The 20,494-nt window shown below is 42.5% G+C and overlaps 1 protein-coding gene across 5 annotated transcripts in view; it reads left to right on the top strand.

Moving 5' to 3' along the window:
- Nucleotides 1-20,494, top strand: part of SIDT1 (SID1 transmembrane family member 1) — a gene marked incomplete at its 5' end in the record, with an annotated part of 86,426 nt that overhangs the window by 50,137 nt on the left and 15,795 nt on the right. For all 5 annotated transcript variants that reach the window (XM_082624796.1, XM_082624795.1, XM_082624793.1 and 2 more), the window contains 10 exons: nt 3,078-3,121; nt 9,223-9,294; nt 10,649-10,794; nt 11,799-11,872; nt 13,488-13,554; nt 14,948-15,021; nt 16,221-16,344; nt 16,552-16,669; nt 18,971-19,107; nt 19,741-19,852. In XM_082624796.1, the coding sequence (XP_082480922.1) occupies nt 3,078-3,121; nt 9,223-9,294; nt 10,649-10,794; nt 11,799-11,872; nt 13,488-13,554; nt 14,948-15,021; nt 16,221-16,344; nt 16,552-16,669; nt 18,971-19,107; nt 19,741-19,852 (968 nt within the window). The remainder of the gene's footprint in view (nt 1-3,077; nt 3,122-9,222; nt 9,295-10,648; nt 10,795-11,798; nt 11,873-13,487; nt 13,555-14,947; nt 15,022-16,220; nt 16,345-16,551; nt 16,670-18,970; nt 19,108-19,740; nt 19,853-20,494) is intronic.

Here is a 20,494-nt window from a genome sequence, read left to right as displayed (position 1 = left end):
ACCCGTTTTTTTTGTTGTTTTGTTTTGTTTTGTTTTTGTTGCTGTTGTTTGTTTTTGCGGTATGTGGGCCTCTCACTGTTGTGGCCTCTCCCGTTGCAGAGCACAGGCTCCGGACGCGCAGGCTTAGTGGCCAAGGCTCACGGGCCCAGCCGCTCCGCGGCATGTGGGATCTTCCCGCACCGGGGCACGAACCTGTGTCCCCTGCATCGGCAGGCGGACTCTCAACCACTGTGCCACCAGGGAAGCCCCAACACCCGGTTTTTTAAATAATGACTTTATTAAGACATAATTCATAGACCATAAAATTCACCCCCCTTTAAAAATTCAGTGGTTTTAGTATATTCACAGTTGCACAACCATCACCACTATCTAATTTTCATCATCTCCAAAAAGAAACCCTGAGTTTATCAAGATTATAGGATACAAGATCAATATACAGAAATCAATTGTATTTCTATACACTGGCAGTGCACAGTTCAAACACGAGATTAAGAAAATAATTCTATTAACAATAGCATCAAAAATAATAAAGTACTTAAGAAAAAATTTAAGAAATTAAATATAAGACTTGTACATTGAAAACTACAAAACATCCTTGAAAAAACTTAAAGAGAACCTAAATATATGAAAAGACACCCTGTGTTCATAGATTGAAAGACTTAATATTATTAAGATGGTATAGTAGACAGAATAATGCCCCCTCAAAATGCTCATGTTCTAATATTCAGAACCTGTGAATATGTTACTTTACATGGCAAAAGAGATTTTGTAGATGTGATAAAATTATGGAGATTATCCTGGATTATCTGTGTGGGTATAATGTAATCACAAGTGTCCTTATAAGAGGGAGGCAAGAGAGTCAAAGACAGGAGGAGGTGTGATGAGGGAAGCAGAGGTTGGAGTAATACATTTGAAGATGGGGGAAGGGGCCATGACTTAAGGAATGCAGGCCACGTCTAGAAGTTGGAAAAGGCAAAGAAATGGATCCTCCCCTGGATTCTCCAGAAGGAATATAGCCCTGCTGATATCTTGATTTTAGCCACATAAGACTCATTTTAGAATTGACATCCAGAACTGAAGATAATAAATTTGTATTGTTCTAAACCACTAAGACTGTGATAATTTGTTACAGCAGCAATATAAACTAAAAGTCATGGTAATACTCCCCTAACTGATTTATAGATTCAACACAATCCCTATGAAAGTCCCAGCTGACTTTCTTCCAAAAATTGATAAACTGATCCTAAAATTCATATGGAAATGCAAGGGACCCAGAATAGGAAAAAAAATCATGAAAAAAAAAAGAACAAAGCTGGAGGTCTTACACTTTCTGATGTCAAAACCAACTACAAAGCAACAATATTCAAAACTCTGGCCCTGACATAAGGAAAGACATACAGATCAATGGAACAGAATTGAGAGTTCAGAAATAAACACTTACATTTATGGTCAATTGATTTTTGACAAGGGTAACAAGACAATTCAATGGAACAAGGATATTCTTTTCAACAAATGGTGCTGGGACACTTGGGTATCCACATGAAAAAGAATGAAGTTGTACCCCTACCTTACAACATATAAAAAAAATTAACTTTAAATAGAACAAAGATCTAAATAAAAGAGCCAAATCTATAAAACTCTTAGAAGAAAACATAGGTGTAAATCTTTGTGACCTCAGATTAGGTAATAGTTTCTTAGATATGATAGCAAAAGCACAAGTAAAAAAAGAAAAAATAGGTAAATTGGACTTCATCAAAATTAAAACTTTTGTGTTTTTAAAGAACATTATCAAGGAAGTGAAAATACAAAACTGGAGAAAATGTTTGTAAATCATATATCCAGTAAGAGTCTAGTGTCCAAACTATGTAAAGAATTCTTACAACCCAAAGATAAAAAGAAAAATATCCCCATTTAAAAATAGGCATTTTTTAAATTGAATAGATGTTTCTCCAAAGAAATATGCAAATGGCCAATAAGCATGTGAAAAGATGTTCAACAACATTAGCCATCAGGGAAATGCAAATCAAAACTACAATGAGATGTCACTTCATATCCACTAGGATGGCTATAATAAAATTTTTTAAATGAAAATAACGAGAGTTGGCAAGGATGTGGAGAAATTAGAAACTTGTACATTGCTAGTAGGAATGTAAAATATTTAGTTCCTGCTATTGAGCTACAGTAGAAAACAGTTTAGAAAAAAATGTTAAACACAGAGTTACCTTATACTCAGCACTTCCATTTCTAGGTCATACCCAAGAGAATTTAACACATATATCCACACAAAAACTTGTACACAAATATTCATAGCAGTGTTATTCATGATAGCTAAAAAGTGGACACAATCAAAATGTATATCAAGTGTAAACAAATAAATTAAGCATGGTATATATCCATACGATGGAATATTATTCAGCCGTAAAAAGACTGAAGTATTCACTCATGCTACCACATAGATGAACCTTGAAAGCATTACGCTAAGTGAAAGAAGACAAAGAGACCACATGCAATACAATTCCATTTATATGAAATGTCCAGAATAGGCAAATTTATAGAGACAGAGAGTAGATTAGTGATTGCCAAGTGCTGGAAGGAGTAGAGAATGAGCAGTAACTGCTATGGTCAATTGATCTGAGATTTCTTTGAGTGATGATGACAATGTTCTGGAACTAGAAAATAGTGATGGTTGCACAACTTTGTGAACATATTAAAATTTATTGACTTGTGCAAATTAAAGGGTGAATTTTATGGCATGTGAATTATTTGAAAATAAATGAAAATGGAAATAAATTAATGAATTTAATATCTGTATGCCTGTATGTGCCTAGGTGTGAAATTGCTGGGTCATATTGTGTCTCTAGGTTTAACTTTTTAAGGAACTGTTAAATGGTTTTTCAAAGTGGCTGCTCCATTTTATAGTCCCACTGGCAATGTATCAGAGTTCCAATTTCTGCACATCCAAAGGCCCATTTTTAAGAGATCCTAGCAGACAAATCTGCAACAAAGTCTATAGGGAACAAATGGAAAATGTTGACGTTTTTGCAGTCTTAGGAGCATGTGTATGTGCTTGTTTGCAGGTTTCAGAGAAAGTCCATTGATGGAAGCTTTGGTTCCAATGACGGTAAGAAAAATCCCTGGTTTCAATTCAAACTGATGTCAAGAATGTGGCAACATTCCATTTGGTACTTTTGTCTCTCTGACTTTTGTAATTTCCCAAACCCTCTATTGATTCCTACCCCCCCCCCACCACAGACACACACAGAGTGGTCTAATCTGCAGTCTTTCTACAGAAAGCAGAGCCAGTGAGAACCAATTTATGCACTTGGTAATTACTGAAATATGGAGCTCACACTAAGAGCCTTTGTTCGGAGAGTTCCTTGTAGTTGTCCACAGCCCATTTGTCAGCAATTCATCTTTTTAAAGAGTTTACTCTTTTCTAGGACATAAATTGTTCATATCTGTCTTATCACAGAGCTGACTTGTGAACAATGGTAAGAATTTATTGTGTCAAATCTAATACAGAGCTTACTTTTCCCAAATTGAGATAGAGGGTTTTTTTGTTCAAGGATCTAGAAAACTGAAGTATTTGAGACTAGCAAGTATAATAGAGTCTTATAACTTTGGGAAATCCAGAGTAATTGATTATCCAACCATTGTAATGTGCCCTTTCCTCCACTAAGAGGATTTGAACAAAGGAATTCAGTTGCTTGATCTTTTTATCAAATCTTTAAAAAAAAAAAATGTCCTTATTTTTAAAACTTGAGATATAATTGACATATAACATTGTATAAGTTTTGGGTGTACATGATTCTATATTTGTATATATTGCAAAATGCTCACCACTAGAAATCTAATTAACATCTATCACCACACATAGTTATACTATTTTTTCTTGTGATGAGAACTTTTAAGATCTATTCTTTTAGCAATTTTCAAATATACAATACAGTATTATTAACTCTAGTCACCATGTTGTACATTACATCCCCAGGACTTACTTATATTTTATAACTGGAAGTTTGCACCTTTTGTAAGTGTCCTATTTTTTGAAAAGCCTAAATCAGCATGAGTTACTCAGTGCTCACAAGCTACTTGGCATAGAATGATCATTTGGAAAAGGAATGATGGAGTGAGACTTGATTTTTAAGTCACATGCAGCAGATTTTTTTTCTAATTTTTATTGGAGTGTAGTTGTTTTACAATGTTGTGTTAGTTTCTACTGTACAGCAAAGTGAATCAGCTATACATATACATATATCCCCTCTTTTTTTGGATCTCCTTCCTATTTAGGTCACCGCAGAGGATTGAGTAGAGTTCGCTGTGCTATACAGTAGGTATGCAGCAGATGTTTAGTTCTGTGTTTTCTACAGTTAAGTTAGAAAGACACAAAGTGACTCCCTACCCCACCCAGCAGGAGTATCTCTCCCTCTGCTGGAGGTCTGCTTCTCCTGCCTTCCTTTGACTTTTGTCTTCCTTAATGTCAACGTGTCTATTTTTCCAGGCATCCAGGCAATTGGTTTTAATAACATTCAAGAGCCAATGTAAAGGAATATAAAAGAACACCTGCTCTATTGTCTTTAAAATGCTAAGTACTACTTTCTATTTTATTCATAAAATGTTAAAATGAAATGTCTTCTCTCTGGATCTCAGCCTTTTCCCTCTGATGCTCTCCAGGTTTTGCTCTTATTTAGGCCTAGTCAAACTTAGAAAGCCTAATTGGTTGGATCTGATAGGTGCTCTGTGAATGGATGCTCTGTTATTTTTATTGTATGAGTGAAGTCATTTTATCACTGCAATGACAATTAAAGGAATTTCGTATTCAGAAGGGTCTCCTGAACAGTGAAGTACTGGTAGACAGAGCCGGGACTTGAGCCAAATCACTGTCCAAGATCAAGAAGGCTCTGAAAATTAGCTAAGAGCTAGAGGTACCCTTCAGATAACAAGCAGAAATGAATGAGTGACCAAAAAAATAAATAAAGATGCATCCGTTGGATTCATGTGGCTGCAGGTAACAGCAAAGTTTATCTCAAACATACCTAAACTATAAAGAGTGTCTCCTCTCCCCGGAAGTTGAGCAGAAGGGTGGGCTTCAGGTTTCACTGAGTCCAGTGGCTCTGGTCCTTTTTCCTGCCATTCCCTTGACTCTGCTTTGCCCCCAGAGCTGGTAGTGAGATGGGTCCTCACCTGACAATGTCCAGAAGGAAGGACTGTTTCAGAAGCACCTAGCAACTTCTCTCATGTTTCATTGGCCTAGAGAGGATCATATACTTGTTGCTAAACCAGTCACTGCAGAGGAATCTATTTACTTACAGATCAATCAAGCCTGCTTATCGAATTAGGGTGAGGTCATCTTTTTCTAGGACCAGGGTTTCTCAAACTCAACATTATTGACATTACAGCCAGATGATTCTTTGTTGTTGGGAGCTGCCCTGTACATTATAGGATGTTTAACCACATCCTTCACCTCAACCTACTAGAATTCAGTAATACACTCCCTCCCTGTGACAACTAAAGTTATGCCCAGACCTTGTCAAACGTCCTCTTGGGAGCAAAATGTTCCCCCCACCCCTACCCCCAACCGAGAATCACTGACTTAAAAATATGGGCTGCCAGGCACAGATGAGGGAGGATACCCAAACAAAATTCCAGCTTAGTTAGGAAGTAGGAAATAGGAATGTTCACCACAAAGGGCTTTGAAATCAGGAGGAAGTAAGGAACCTATGTAATGCTGAGAGGCTACCGGGAAAGATGGCACATGACCACTGGTGAGACAAGACCTAGGTTCTTCAAACAAGAGCAGAGAAGATAAGCTCTAGCCTAGGGAGGAACCAGTTAGTGACTCTTAATCATATGAAACAGAGCACGGAGAAACCAGCCTGTAGCAAGAGACAGAGGCAAGTGAGGGACCTTATCTGAAAGTTAATGTGAAAGATTCAGGGGAGGAACCTTTAGAGAGGAGCAAGGATACAGAAATGTCTTTGTCTCCAAGGTCCAGTATCAGTGTGCCCACGGGGGCTACAAGAAGTTTAATGGAGCTTAGAGCTACAGGAAATGCCCTGGGGGCTAGTGCCTAGAAGAAATGCTAGGAGCAGCGTTTGAGAAAGGGGACCCCACTAGATTTGGCATGTTGTCTGCTGCAATTAACGTGGAGCTGGATATCTGAGGAACTTGGCCTGAGGCTTTCACCCTAGGTATGCCTGAGATGGAGGAAATGGAGCCAGGTCCCTACAATTTGCTAAACTGTCGGCAGCTCTGTTTTAGTTATGTAATGATAGGAAGGCTGCATTTGGAAAATCCGTCGGCTCCCCTGCATGTGTTTTTCTTTGATTTGCCTGCAGTTTTTAAAGTTGTGTTTGAAAAATGTTGACATTGGCTCCAACTAAACTAAAAAGCAAAGGAAGGGCTTCCCTGGTGGCGCAGTGGTTGAGAGTCCGCCTGCCGATGCAGGGGACGTGGGTTCGTGCCCCGGACTGGGAAGATCCCACATGCCGCGGAGCGGCTGGGCCCATGGGCCATGGCTGCTGAGCCTGCGTGTCCGGAGCCTGTGCTCCGCAACGGGAGAGGCCACAACAGTGAGAGGTCCGCGTACTGCACAAAAAAAAAAAAAAAAAAAGCAAAGGAAGTTCTTTCATACTTCATGGGATAAAGAAGGAGATAAGAGCCTGGAGCCCAGGTGAAATGGAAATAGTGTTGGTAAAGAGTAGCTTCAGGCTGTGAAGGGACTTTACTGCTGCAGTGTGAATGGATGCACACTGTATTCTCTATTCCTCACTTTGCACTTAGGACAGGGGCCTCTGTGGTAATCTAAGGGGCACTGGGCAAGGCTCTGTGTTCTAAAAACATGTCCTCCAGTGGCTCTCAGTGGAAAAAACCCACACTTCACATCATTGTTAAAGAGCCTATACAGAAATTCAGTTACCACCTTGAAAGAGAGACAGATGAAACGTGACTCACAGGCCTCTGGGACCACATGAGCTGTCACCACGAACCTGGGTGCAGCCTAAGAGGAGGGTACTTTCTCAAGTGAGGGAGCTTGGTGAACTTGCCAAGTTTGCAGATTTAAGAACCAAATGGCCAATCAGATCCTTCCCTGGATGGAGCGATTACTGAATGAGCCTCCCAGCAGAGAGCAGGGCCCAGAAGGGATAAGACAAGCAGCGTGCTGAGTTCAGAGGGGTCAGGGAGCACAGGATATCCTCAGGCTCTGTGGCAACGGGTCTCAGACCCTAGTCCTGACTCTCTACTCTGCTTTTTCCCAACTTTGCCTGCCCAGTTTTTTCCTCTAGAGGAATTTTACTTTTACATCCTTCTGCAAAGATTAGTGGTTTTCTTCATTTTCTCCTCAACTTTTGAGATACATCATGACACTCACTGGGATAGGTAGCCAACTGGCATAAAAATGAAATCTCATGGCAGCTAGTTCACAGCGTTGCTGACTCCCTCTTCCGCTTCCAACCTCCTGAGTTTGGAGACGGAAGGGGGCAGGACAATTATAAATGTGACGTCCCTGAAAGAGCCAAGCATGCTCAAAATGAAATGAAGTTTTTCTCCTCACATGGAGCAATTAATATAAAAGGCAAGCATGCAAGCATATCCTATTCTAAGTTAGTAAAGCAGACAGATGGCAAAGGGCTCGCGCACAGAGAAAAACATACCAGAACAAGTTTCCCCGTTAAGATGAGCTCATTCACAACTTTATATGTTTGCTTATTCCCAGCCAGAACATCTTGGTCTGTCCTATAAACTGATATTTTGTGTTTAATTCTGCTTTCTAAATGCCATACAGTTAAATAGAAATATGGCTTGCCTTCTGGGCGCATCCATCACGTTTGAAGTTTAGGAGGTAATGCTTCGGTTTTTGCATTCTAAGAAGGTCTTAGACATTAGAAACGTTAACAGAATACCGTTATCCCGTGTTGAACAATCTCCTATTTAATTGTGCATATAGAAGTGCACAGATTTGAAACAAGTGCACTGCTCATGAAAATCTAGATGCTCTTGTCCATCACAGAACCATTGTTGTTGTGGTTGCCTCGGGGTGAAAAGAACTAGCGACTACATCCAAACCAGGTCCTGCTCGATTGCGAGGCAGAGTGCAGAAATCATCGAAGTCTGAACAAACCTACACAGCTGGCTTTTTCTTTTTAGTGAAGTTGTCGCCTAACAAAACAGTAATTGTTTTTGTTTGCTCACTTGCTTTGACTTTAGTTTTTGCCTTTTTTTCTCTTTTGATCACACACACGAAAACCCTTTGCCTCCTACAGACCATTTCAACCCCCCGCCGCAGCAGAACTCAAGCATTCTCCGACGCATGTGTCTACTTCCCATGCCAGGGGGCTTCCCAGGAACAGAAACTGCCAAAAATTCTGGGGTTTACGATTTTAGTATCATTCTTCGCTTACTATTTGCACATGTAATATGCAAATATGTAATATTTGGAAAAGTTTGAGGCGCGTCATCTTAGAGAATGTTTTTCTCTCACTGCCAACAACCATTTGGCAACAGACATGCCTGTTCTACCTCTGAACCATCCCCCAAATAACTCATATTCCTGCACATCCTTAGTTCATGCTGTCATTATTTTTTGCTCCAAGGAGTGCAGTAATTTCCATCCTGTCAGGGCTCATCCTGTCTATAGTTAGGGTACTGTTAATGACTGTGACAAATAAACCTCCGAATTATAGCCCCTTAATCACAGAAGTTTATTTCTGGTGTTTATGTTCAGTGGTGGCCTTCCTCACAGTGATTCCAGGACCCATGCTCCTTTGTTCTTATGATTCTGCAATACTGTCAGGCAGGAATCAGCAATGTTTTTTCTGTAAAGTGCCAAATGGTAAATGTTTTAGGCTCTGTGGGCCATGTAGTCTCTGTTGCAACTGCTCCACTCTGCCATTGTAGCCAAAAGCAGCCATAGACATACTTAACGAGTGGCTGTGTTTCAGTAGAACGTCATATATAAATATTGAAATTTATAATTTTACCTGCCATAAAATACTCTTCGCCTTCTGATTTTTCCCTAACCATTTAAAAAATTTAAAACCATTTTTAGTTTAAGGGCCATACAAAAATGGGTGGCAGGCTAGATTTGGTCTGCAGACCATAAAATTGGCCTGCAGGCTCCTATATTAGAGTGAAAAGAAAATCAAACTATTTAGAGTTATGTTCTTTCATTTTGGCAACTGGACATAAAAGTGTTTGCCTCTTTGCTTTTCTTTTTAACAGGCTCTGGAAATACGTCGGTGTCACATCCCATTGCTGCCAGCACCCCTGAAGAAAGCAATTATGGGGCAATAGGTATTTCCTACAATGAGTCCATTCATAGAAGTGTTTCCTGGTTCTCCAAAGAATAGGATACAAGGAGCCCTCCAGCCACTAATAACTGTGAGAGTGGGCAAGGCAGTCATCGTATAAGATTATCTTTTATTTATAAGATGAATTGGCTCGATGATCTGGAAGGTTCCTTCCAGCTCTAATTTTCTCTGGTTCTATTGATCCATTTCTTGGGTCTGCTAGCCACACTTGAGCAGAATTTTCTATGGTTGCCATCAACTCCCTTGGGGATTTTTTCGTACCCAGCCTGAGTTTAGGGCGTGAAAGACGCGTCAAGAGTCTGACGTCAGGGAGCCCGACATCAACTGACCCGTTGTCTCATTCTCAGGTTTCAGTGGAGTAAGGGCGATCAGAAGACAGGCTGTGCAGCAGGTGAACACGGCTGAAGCCTAACGACCTTCCATTTGGGCTAACTGCATAAATGAACCTGCTCACTGCCACCCAGTCATTCACATGGCAACCCCCAGGGCTCGTTCAGTGGCCTGAAGGGGACAGAATTCTGATCCCTGTCTTGTTAAGAGTCGGCGTGCATTGACGCTTCCACACACTTCCATGATGCTTGCGGGCCTATGAATGGTGCACCTTAAGCTGTCAGCGTAGAGGGGCTGGGAATCCTGTATGCCTGCCCTGTTATTCTGTAACTTCGAGAAGCATGTGGGCTCAGTGCTGGAGACTTATTTCTGGCTCTGCACGAACAGGGTTTGGTTTTTTTTTTTAACCATCTGAATAGAAGAAATAAAGCAGAAGGTAGGCTCTGCTCATGTGCTCATTAGGCTGTGCAAATTCCCATCTGCTCTGGGAAACATTCACAGGAACACAAGGATTCTTCTTCCTGAGAATGTTGTTTCCATTATATAATCATAGATATGGCATGTGGGGGATTTCGGTGTACAAATACTTTATCCACGAGAAATGTATAGCTGCTGGACATGTGGGTACTTACACGTACATGTGGTAGATGCTATACATAATTATGTGCATGTGTATGTTTATACATTTGTGCTCATATTTTAAAATATGAAACATGAAATATAAGCATAATATTATTTTTGCATCCAAATAGTTAACAGAGCAGATGTCTTTATATTATGTATTCAGCCCTAGAAAGAGATGATTTAAATATAAAAATAGGAGGAGAGGAAAATCAGAAGTCCATTGAGGAGGAATTGAGAGAAAGAACATGTGCTGTGGGTAAGGAGTTGGTTTTTACCAACACAACGTTTTCAGGAATGAGTCAGCACTGTGCTTTTTGCGGAGAAAGATGGACTCCATGGGTTCTTCTCGACTTGGGAAGGCAGATGAGTCTCCTCTGTTTCAGATGAGTCAAGCTCCAGTCCTGGCAGGCAAATGTCCTCCTCCAATGGCAGACAGCCGGGCCAGTCAGACACGGACAGCTCCGTGGAGGAGAGTGACTTCGACACCATGCCAGACATTGAGAGCGATAAGAATGTCATCCGGACCAAGGTACTTCTGCCTGGTGGTGCTCTTCGAGAGGGCGAAAAGTTCAGGAGCCAAATACAACTTCAGCAATACCTCAATTTCCTTTATATATTTTTTTTCTTCAGAGGGAGTCACATTTCTCAGTGAGCTTTTTATTTTTTTATTTTTAAAAGATCTTTATTGGAGTATAATTGCTTTACAATGGTGCGTTAGTTTCTGCTGTATAACAAAGTGAATCAGCTATACATATACATATATCCCATATTTCCTCCCTCCTGCATTTCCCTCCCACCCTCCCTATCCCACCCCTCTAGGTGGTCACAAAGCACCGAGCTGATCTCCCTGTGATATGCAGCTGCTTCCCACTAGCTAGCTATTTTACATCTGGTAGTGTATATATGTTCAGGGGGATTTTTAGATAAAACTTAGCTACATACTAAAAGCAATACTTGGTTAATTAACACTTCTTTCTGGAGGGAGAAAGTGAGAGCAGTAAAGAAAACAGAGTGCTAAAACACTCTCAGGGTCTGAAGTGGCTGACCATAGACAAAAATGAGGAAGGGATCCAACCAAATGGAGGAAAAGATTCACTTGAAGGGTGTACTTGGAAAAACTCCCTGGTTGTATACATAAAATCCTTCAGGAGTAAAAGATCATTTCTTTCTGGCTTGTATGTATCACACTGTGTTGTATCCAATAAGGGACACAAAGGTGAATCGTACCGTTTCAACCTCGGAATTCAAGAATCACACAGTGGGCATCTCTGAAAACTGGGAAACCAATTCTTGAGATTTAAGAAGCATTCAAGACTCCCAGTAGGTTTCCCACATCAGCCAATTTCCCTAAAGCCAAGGGAAATACTAGGATTTTTAAAGGCATCCTGAGAAAAGCAAAATTAAAAGAAAAGTCTTGTTAAATAATTTTAATCCCTAGTGAGTGATTGAATTGAAATGTGTAAAGCTCTCCTTTATATTTTATGCAAGAAATCCAAGTACAGTTTTGCATTCTCTTTTTATTTGGCATCCCAGATGTTCCTTTACCTGTCAGATCTGTCCAGGAAGGACCGGAGAATTGTCAGCAAAAAATATAAGATTTATTTTTGGTGAGTAGATGACCAGGAGGGCTATGGTTCTCTCTAGTAAAATTAAAGTTTTCTTTGTAAAAGCCACAATCACTTATGAGATTCATATAAGTGAATCAAATCACAGGTTTCAGTGTTTAATGAGGCACAGGTATAGGTGTTTAAAGGATTCATGACACATTCGATAGGAAAGACAAAAATGAACTACCAAAGGCAACCAGCCCTAAATTAAATAAATACAAAGTATTAAATAAGAACAGTAGTGGAATCCCATAGGGAGACACTAAATCCTTTTCTAGGAAAATACAGTAACGGTAACAATAATGTCACCACCTTCCCTCTTCTCCTCACCAGGACTTGCTCTTGGAAGAGCCAGTGATTAGAGGGATGAGATGCCTAGAGCATCTCATAGTAGCTGGAAACCACACTGAGTGAAGATGATACCATCAGCCAATGATAAATAGACCTGCAATGGTCAGACACAGATGCAGTCTTCCTACAAGCAGAGAGTCTGAGGTGCCTGGCAGGGTCCCCTCCTTCCTCTCAGAAACCCCCAGCTGATACTTGTGATAGCACTTCCCATTCTTTTTTCTGGAAGGATACCCTTTTACTGGGATACAGGTATTAGAGGAAAACAAGGGCCAGTGGGGACCACATGGAACTCCATAGTAGGACGATCATTTGGGAACTAAGAGATATCTAAAAAAGCCACATCCCTTTGTGAGATCCATCACCCATTACCTACTCTTGGATCACTGTTTTTTTTAATTTTTTTTAAGTCACAACTTATTTTTATTTTTTTAATTTATTTATTTTTGGTTGCGTTGGGTCTTTGTTGCTGCGTGCAGGCTTTCTCTAGTTGCGTCGAGCAGAGGCTACTCTTCATTGCAGTGTGCAGGCTTCTCACTGCGGTGGGCTTCTCTTGTTGCGGAGCACAGGCTCTAGGCGCGTGGGCTTCAGTAGTTGTGGCATGTGGGCTCAGCAGTTGTGGATCGTGAGCTCTAGAGCATAAGCTCAGTAGTTGTGGCGCATGGGCTTAGTTGCTCTGCAGCATGTGGGATCTTCCCAGACCAGGGATCAAACCTGTGTCCCCTGCATTGGCAGGCGGATTCTTAACCACTGCACCACCAGGGAAGTCCCTCTCTGATCACTTTTAATCTAACAATATCCTAAATAGATAGGCCCTCATTAATAATTGGTTAAACCAGAAGCAAGCATTATTTACACTGTTTTACAAGTAACTGTATGAGAGGAAGATTGGAGAAACAGGAACCACATAATCAGTTTCTAATTGCTTTTTTGAGTTAACTAGGGAGTTATGGGGTGGAAAGATTCTTTTTTTAAAAAAAAAAAAAAGAGACAGGGCTTCCCTGGTGGCGCAGTGGTTGGGAGTCCGCCTGCCGATGCAGGGGACACGGGTTCGTGCCCCTGTCCAGGAAGATCCCACATGCCACGGAGCAGCTGGGCCCGTGAGCCACGGCCGCTGAGCCTGCGCGTCCGGAGCCTGTGCTCCGCAATGGGAGAGGCCACAACAGTGAGAGGCCCGCGTACTGCCAAAAAGTAAATAAATAAATAAAAGGGCAAAGTTTCCATTGTTATTTTGGAAATAACCATTTCTGATTCTTTGCCTGCGTAGGAACATCATTACCATTGCTGTGTTTTATGCGCTGCCTGTGATCCAGCTGGTTATCACCTACCAGACAGTAAGTGCTGCCCCGAACTCCAAAATCCCACCTTTCATACTGCAGGGAAAGATCTTTGCTGTGACTTACAGAGAAAGGTATAACTTGAGCTCCGTCCAAGAATTAATTCCCCATTTGGGTTCCCACTGGATTTCTCCACTGGTTCATCTTTGACCTTTAAATCTAGTTCCCAATTGTTTTATCACAGACCTCTTGTATTATTTTGACTACCAATCTGAAATTATTACCTTGCACTCATTTAGTCTTGGTATCTATCAACTATGTCTATTTTTTTACCAGTCTGAACTTCTGATCATCATGGGATGATGAGTAAAGTTCCAGACCAAAACAAAGAAACCTGATGTCTAATTTAGCCTGTGTCCTGTCATTGAGGGTAAATATGTTTTGTAAAAGTAAAAACAGCTTCACAAAACTAATGAGATATTAAAAGAAAATATAAAATAAATTTAAAAACAAACAAAAACAATAATTAAAATAGCTTGAGAATCCCCACTGCACCTTCACAGAACCCTAGGGTCCAGGTCACTTAAGTGATCTCGTCTGGAATCTATTACACATGAAAAAGCCCATTTAGAATAGCACCAGGCTAAAGGTGTTTCTAATGCAATGGTTCTCAAACTTTGCATTAAAATCATCTGGGGGACTTTAAAAAATCCCAGTGTCCAAGCTGTACCCCACACCAGTTAGAGCAGAGTGGAATCAGGCATCAGTATTGATGAAACTCCCAGTGATTCCAGTGTACAGCCAAGTTTGAGAGCCAGGAGTTTAATCATATTTCACCAATTCCATACTTAATACGTGATGAGGATGAGGACTTTCTAAGGTTTGAGCACCACCATTTATAATCTAAATATTCTCTGAATACTTTGGGGCTCTGTCAGAAGATACAGCTATGCTGTGATCTAGGAAGGTTCTTAATGATAGCGAGAGTGATAACTATGGAAAACTGATCACACATCTCCTTATGTCCACCTGCCCTGTGGTTATCATTTCCACACAGAGGATGGAACAGCTCCTTACCCTCCCAGGATTCATCTAGAAAATAGGATGTACCATGACCGTCCTAATAGGCAGGTCCCAATGTTAGCATCCTCTCAAAATCCTTTTATAATGAGAACAAAGGAAATATACTCAGTTGCATTCTGCCGTGAGGCCACATAACGAGGGACACGGAATATTTCAATTCAAAGCAAGATGGCAGCATTTAAAGGAAATGTGTCTATACTGTGTAAAGGCTGAAGATAATGACCCATCCCCTGCTGAGAAGGAGCACTGGTTACGCTGTAAATCACTGACAGTTGATCGCTGTGAGCACTGTCCACGTTTTGTGATTTCAGGCTCGGGGTGGGGGGGAGGAAAACAGCATCTCCTCTTCTCACTCTTGGTTTTACAGATAGTCAATGTCACTGGTAACCAGGACATCTGCTACTACAACTTCCTCTGTGCTCACCCCTGGGGTGTCCTGAGGTAAGCCCAGCCCTCTGAGGCAATGAGAGATGCCTTTCTGTGTAATGTGGTGATTTCAGTTTTTAAAAATACTAGAAACAATTGTGGAAACCACCCCCAATCAAGGGTAAAGAGGAATGAAATCAGGAAGTTGAGATCAGGTATGCCTCTTCCATTCCTGTATGGGGGCCTCAGGAAACAGTCCTGAGGAGAAGGCAGAGATGGGGGTTTTTGGGGGGTTTTTTGGGGGGTACACGGGCCTCTCACTGTTGTGGCCCCTCCCACTGCGGAGCACAGGCTCCGGACGCGCAGGCTCAGCGGCCATGGCTCACGGGCCCAGCCGCTCCGCGGCATGTGGGATCTTCCCGGACCGGGGCACGAACCCGTGTCCCCTGCATCGGCAGGCGGACTCTCAACCACTGTGCCACCAGGGAAGCCCCAGAGATGTGTTTGAAGATACCAGGTCCCTAGCTGTGATGACCCTCATCCATGGGCATGAGCCACCAGTGCATTCAATCTGTTACACAACCTCATGAGGTAGGATTGTTCTTACCCCCGGGTTTAGATGAAGATGTTAAGGCTTAGTGAGAAAGGTAAGGCCTTGCGGGAGGTCCCTCAGCCGTTAGTGAGGCTGAGACGCACACCACGGCCTGCTGCCTCCAAGGCCACGCTCCAGCCTCCAGAACACGGCCAAGTGGAGGGAGCATTTGCCTGGGAGTTGCGAGCCTGGCTTCTTGATCCAGAACTGAACTAGTCTCAGCTTCCTTAAATGAATCTGCTGGCTGTGACCAGATGACACTTATCCTGAAATTCATGGTTACAGAGCTGAGTATGGACACATAACGTGGGTCCATCCATCTATGTGAATTCACTCTCACAGTGTAGCTGAAACGCTTGGCCCAACTGCCCATCTGTGGAGCGACTCTTTTTCCTGGGATTCATTCCCCACCAGTGCCATCAGCACAAGGGAGGATTGAGTGGGTGTTAGGGAAGCTAAGCAGGCATCCCTGAGAGGAAACGGACACATTATCACAGGCTAAGCATCCTAACGTGGCGTTAGGTTAAAGACGCTTTCTGATGATCTCGGTCCTGAAATCTCATGGAAAGGTTGGCAGTGGAAAACACTGAATGCTGATTTCACTCGCTCATCCATGCCTCATTCAGTCTCTAAAGCTCGTTGATACCTTGACTCTCTCATGGTCTCTCTGTCATCCCCTTAGTGCCTTCAACAACATTCTCAGTAACCTGGGCCACATGCTCCTGGGCTGCCTCTTCCTGCTGATAGTCTTGCGCCGGGACATTCTCCATCGAAGAGCCCTGGAAGCCAAGGACATCTTTGCCATGGTGAGGAGAGGGTGGGATGAGGGAGGTGAGAGCTAGGAAGGGTTATGGTTCCAAACGGGATCTGCAAAGAGGAGGGACATCTGGCTAGACAGTGTGACGATGGATTATGTGTAATGGACCACACGAGGCCAGAGCATGGGCATCCTGGTTCTGTGGCTGAGTCACTAAGGAGTATCTTTCCACTGACCAAGCTTTCTGCTTTTTCAGGAGTATGGGATTCCCAAACACTTCGGTCTCTTCTATGCTATGGGCATCGCACTGATGACGGAAGGGGTGCTCAGTGCTTGTTACCATGTCTGCCCTAATTACTCCAACTTCCAATTCGGTAATTAGAATTTACATCAGCTACACAGCTTTGAGTCTTATCCTGGGACCCTCTCAGAAATGCCAAGGTCGTGCTTGCAAGAATTAAATGACATTTTACATGAAGTGATCTGAGGGCACCTCACCACAGGGCATGGTTTCCCCACATTGTACCGTTTTTTTCTCTCTGACCACCTTTTATAGACTACAAAAGAGTGAACACTGGGTACTGATCTCATGGCTAGATCTGCAGGTGGGCAATGGGCTAAGTGTCAGGCAGCAGGTCAGGTGGAAACCACCAACAGACATCTAGAAATCTCCCTCAGTGTAGCTTGGCTCAATTTAGCAGTTTGCCTGCTTTGGGTTGAAAGTAATCGAAAACCCAATTCGAACTGGATTAAATAATAAGTACACTCATCAGCGCACCAGCCGAACGTACAGGTGGAATGGCCTTGTGGGTAGTCTGTCTGGTGGCTCTGGCTCCGCTTCTCTGTGATCCCCTTGGTTGCACCCAGCCTGCACACTGGTGGTCTCCTCAGGCTGCCTTCCCTAGTGGTGGCAGAAATAGCTACAGCAGGTCTTGGCTTCCTGTCTCCGCACCATGATGTCTAGAGAAAGCAGCGAGCTGGCTTCCAGGAGCCTTCATTTGAGAGCAGGAAACTTCTTTTCCCCAAACTCCCCAGATAACAGCCCCTCGTGCCTCAACAGCTTACACAGCCCTGAGCTTACTCCAGAATCTTTCTCTGTGTGAGGGTTAGCTCGGGCCAGCATTGCTACACCAGTCACGGTGGCAAAGGAGGTGAGGTTACCTTTAGACCAATGAGACCCTTCCCTGGAACCAGGGGTGCGGTTAGCTTTCCTAAAGCAAGTGGTCTGGGAGGGTGTGCATTTCTGAATAGAAAATGGGGCTGAGATATTTGAGTTGGTATTGAGATGCTGTTAGGATGGAAAAAGGGAATAGCTGATGCTGGAAGAAGGCAATTAACAATGTCCTCCACACTCGAGGATGAGGTTTTTAAAAAGTTATTTTGTGTTTGTGTTCTAGCCTCTGGCTGTTAACTCAGAACACCACAGAAATTCTCTGTCACGTTTTAATTTTTTAAAATTAGAAGACATTTTTAATAGAGGAAAACTATAGAGAACAATATCATTCACCACTCAGAAGGAAAAAATGCCAACACTTTAAAATATTTGCCTTAAATCTACTTTAAGAAATAAAACTGTGTAAAGTTGAGGTCCCATTTTGAACGGTTTTCTAAACTTATCAACTCTCCCCTTCCTTAGAAGCAACAACTGTGATTAATTTTATATTTATCCTTCCAGTTTAATAGTTTTTCTTCATTTGTAACAAATTAATATTAATTTATCACACTTGGTTCGGCACCCTTCTTTTTTCATTCAACAATATGTTTTCGAGATTTACTGGTATTAAATCAAGGATATCCAGTTCATTCGTTTTAAAGGTTGTCATTCTGTAATAAACATATACCACATTTATCAATTCCTCTATTGAGCAACACTTAGAGGTTTCGCCAATATTCTGCTAGTACAGACAGTGCACCAATGACTAGCCTCATCTATGCCTGTTGTGCACATGTCAGAGAGGGTCCCTGGAATACCTAGAAGGAGCATTTTGGGGTCACCTGGTCCTGGATGATGCATCTTCCATTTTACCAAAAACAGTCAACTTTCTCCCCAGAATATTAATTTCCACCCCCAGTGGCTGAGTGAGAGTTTCCACTTCCCCCATATCATCACTAACATGTGTTATTATTAGACATTTACACTTTTGCCACATTTTTTAGTAACATGGGACACTGCATTGCTGTTTTAATTTGCATTTCCTTAACCCCCATGCAGCTAAGCCACATGTAATTTCTAGCTGTCTTCCATCCCTAGGCTAGAAAGCCTTGTATATGAGCAGTAATCAATGTGGTTACGTTTCAGTATGCTGAGAAGGACCTCCTGCACCCACGTAGGATTCTCTTTATTGTCACACTGCCCTGTTCCCATTAGGGCTTCTTTTCTTATTGTTAGACAGAAGCGTTTATACACACATAGCCCTGCGAGTGGGGATGGGCAATTATTCATCATATCATCTGATACTTTTCTTCTGTGAGCTAGGAACGCCCCTCTTGGAGGGGGTAAGAGGTGGAGTGTGTAGGGTTTACCTAGAATGTGCCTGGAGAGGCTGGCGTGTTGGAGGTCACCACACGGTCTGAGGGCAGCAAATACTCCAAGGCCTGAAGGGAGGGGTTCTCTGAGGCTGAAGAGAGGTCTATCTGCCACCTACTGGATCTCGATTGTCTCGGCTTCTCCTCAGACACCTCGTTCATGTACATAATCGCCGGCCTCTGCATGCTGAAGCTCTATCAGACCCGCCACCCAGACATCAACGCCAGTGCCTACGCTGCTTACATCTCCTTCGCCCTGGTCATCACGCTCACCGTCCTTGGAGTGGTGCGTCCCTCCCCACAGCTGGCAGCCCTCTTGGGAGGCTTTGTATTTTGGTTTTTGGACCTCAGGTGAACAGGTTTAACTAACCATAGTCCTTGGCTCATGACACACTCTCATCATTGGTCCGTTCATAGCATTTTAGTTACTGAGCTAGAATTTTTCATAATGTAACAGGCCCCTGGAACACTGCCCCTGGACAGTGTTAATACAAAGCTGAGACCTGACTCAGGTGAGCCTGGAATAAAGATGCACAGGCTGATGGGAGAGAGACTGACCTGAAAGGACAACAACCACTTTCTACATGTGCGTGCGCGTGTGTCAGTCCTCTGCTGTTATGTGAGGAGCATCAGCTCCCAGCTTTAGACCTACTGCCTCTTCACCTGCTGTTCAGCTGCCTCACCCACTGCTTCCTTTTCCATTTCTTTGTTGTTCGTTTGGCCAGGTAGCCATTCTTCTTCCTGCCCTTTGTGCAGTAAGATCCCTGTGAGATCAGAGAAGGGGAAAACCCAAAATTCACACACAGCGAGGTTTCTGACACCTTACGCATACATGAGAGATGAAACAATTTTAGTGAGTTCTCTGGGAAAAAGAAAAAAAAAAAACCCAGATGAAGGTAACTTCCATCTTTACTCCTAGGTGTTTGGGAAAAATGACCTGTGGTTGTTCTGGGTCATCTTCTCTGCAATCCATATTCTGGCTTCTCTGGCCCTCAGCACCCAGATCTACTACATGGGTCGTTTCAAGATAGGTGAGTCACCTGTTATTCTATACTAAACATGCTGATTAACTCACCCTGAGAAAGGATTGTCTTGCCTATCCTAAACGGAAGTGTTACTTGTCACCGTGAACGCTTGCTCTGAATTCTGTGTGTTTAATAGCATATATTCTCTCCAAGAGCTTCCTCTCCTGTATAAGATAGCAACAATCTACTATCACTAGTTCTGTTTTCAACTGAGACACTAAGCTAGCTCAGAGCCGAGGCGTCCTTCCAACTCCAAGTCCCAAAAGCTTTACCATTCGCCAAACTTTGAAAGTGCGTTTGTAGAACAGCATGATCATCACACTGCTAGTTCCACCGAGAAGAGTTTTTCAGTTCATAGCACTTAAAAGGAGCATTTCTCTAACTATCCTAAATGGTTAACAGGAATAAATTCTATATTATATTCAAATTCTGGGGCTGGAAGTTTTGGAGCCCAACTTGCCAATCTTAGAGGCAGGACACCTGCCGAACGCCCTCTGACGGCATGAACGTATCACATTAGATCGCCAAGTGTTCTGTGGAAATCAGCTTCTGATCTGCTCTTGGTCAGTCAGCATACATTTGAGCAGGTGCAAGTCATTTTAGAGCATCTAAATTTCACCCATCATTTTAAAGTCCGGGAAGTCAGAC

This window comes from Mesoplodon mirus (genome assembly GCF_964341445.2).
Source record: "Mesoplodon mirus genome assembly, chromosome: 6".
Lineage (NCBI taxonomy): Eukaryota > Metazoa > Chordata > Mammalia > Artiodactyla > Ziphiidae > Mesoplodon > Mesoplodon mirus.
This window is presented reverse-complemented; position numbering and strand designations above follow the sequence as displayed.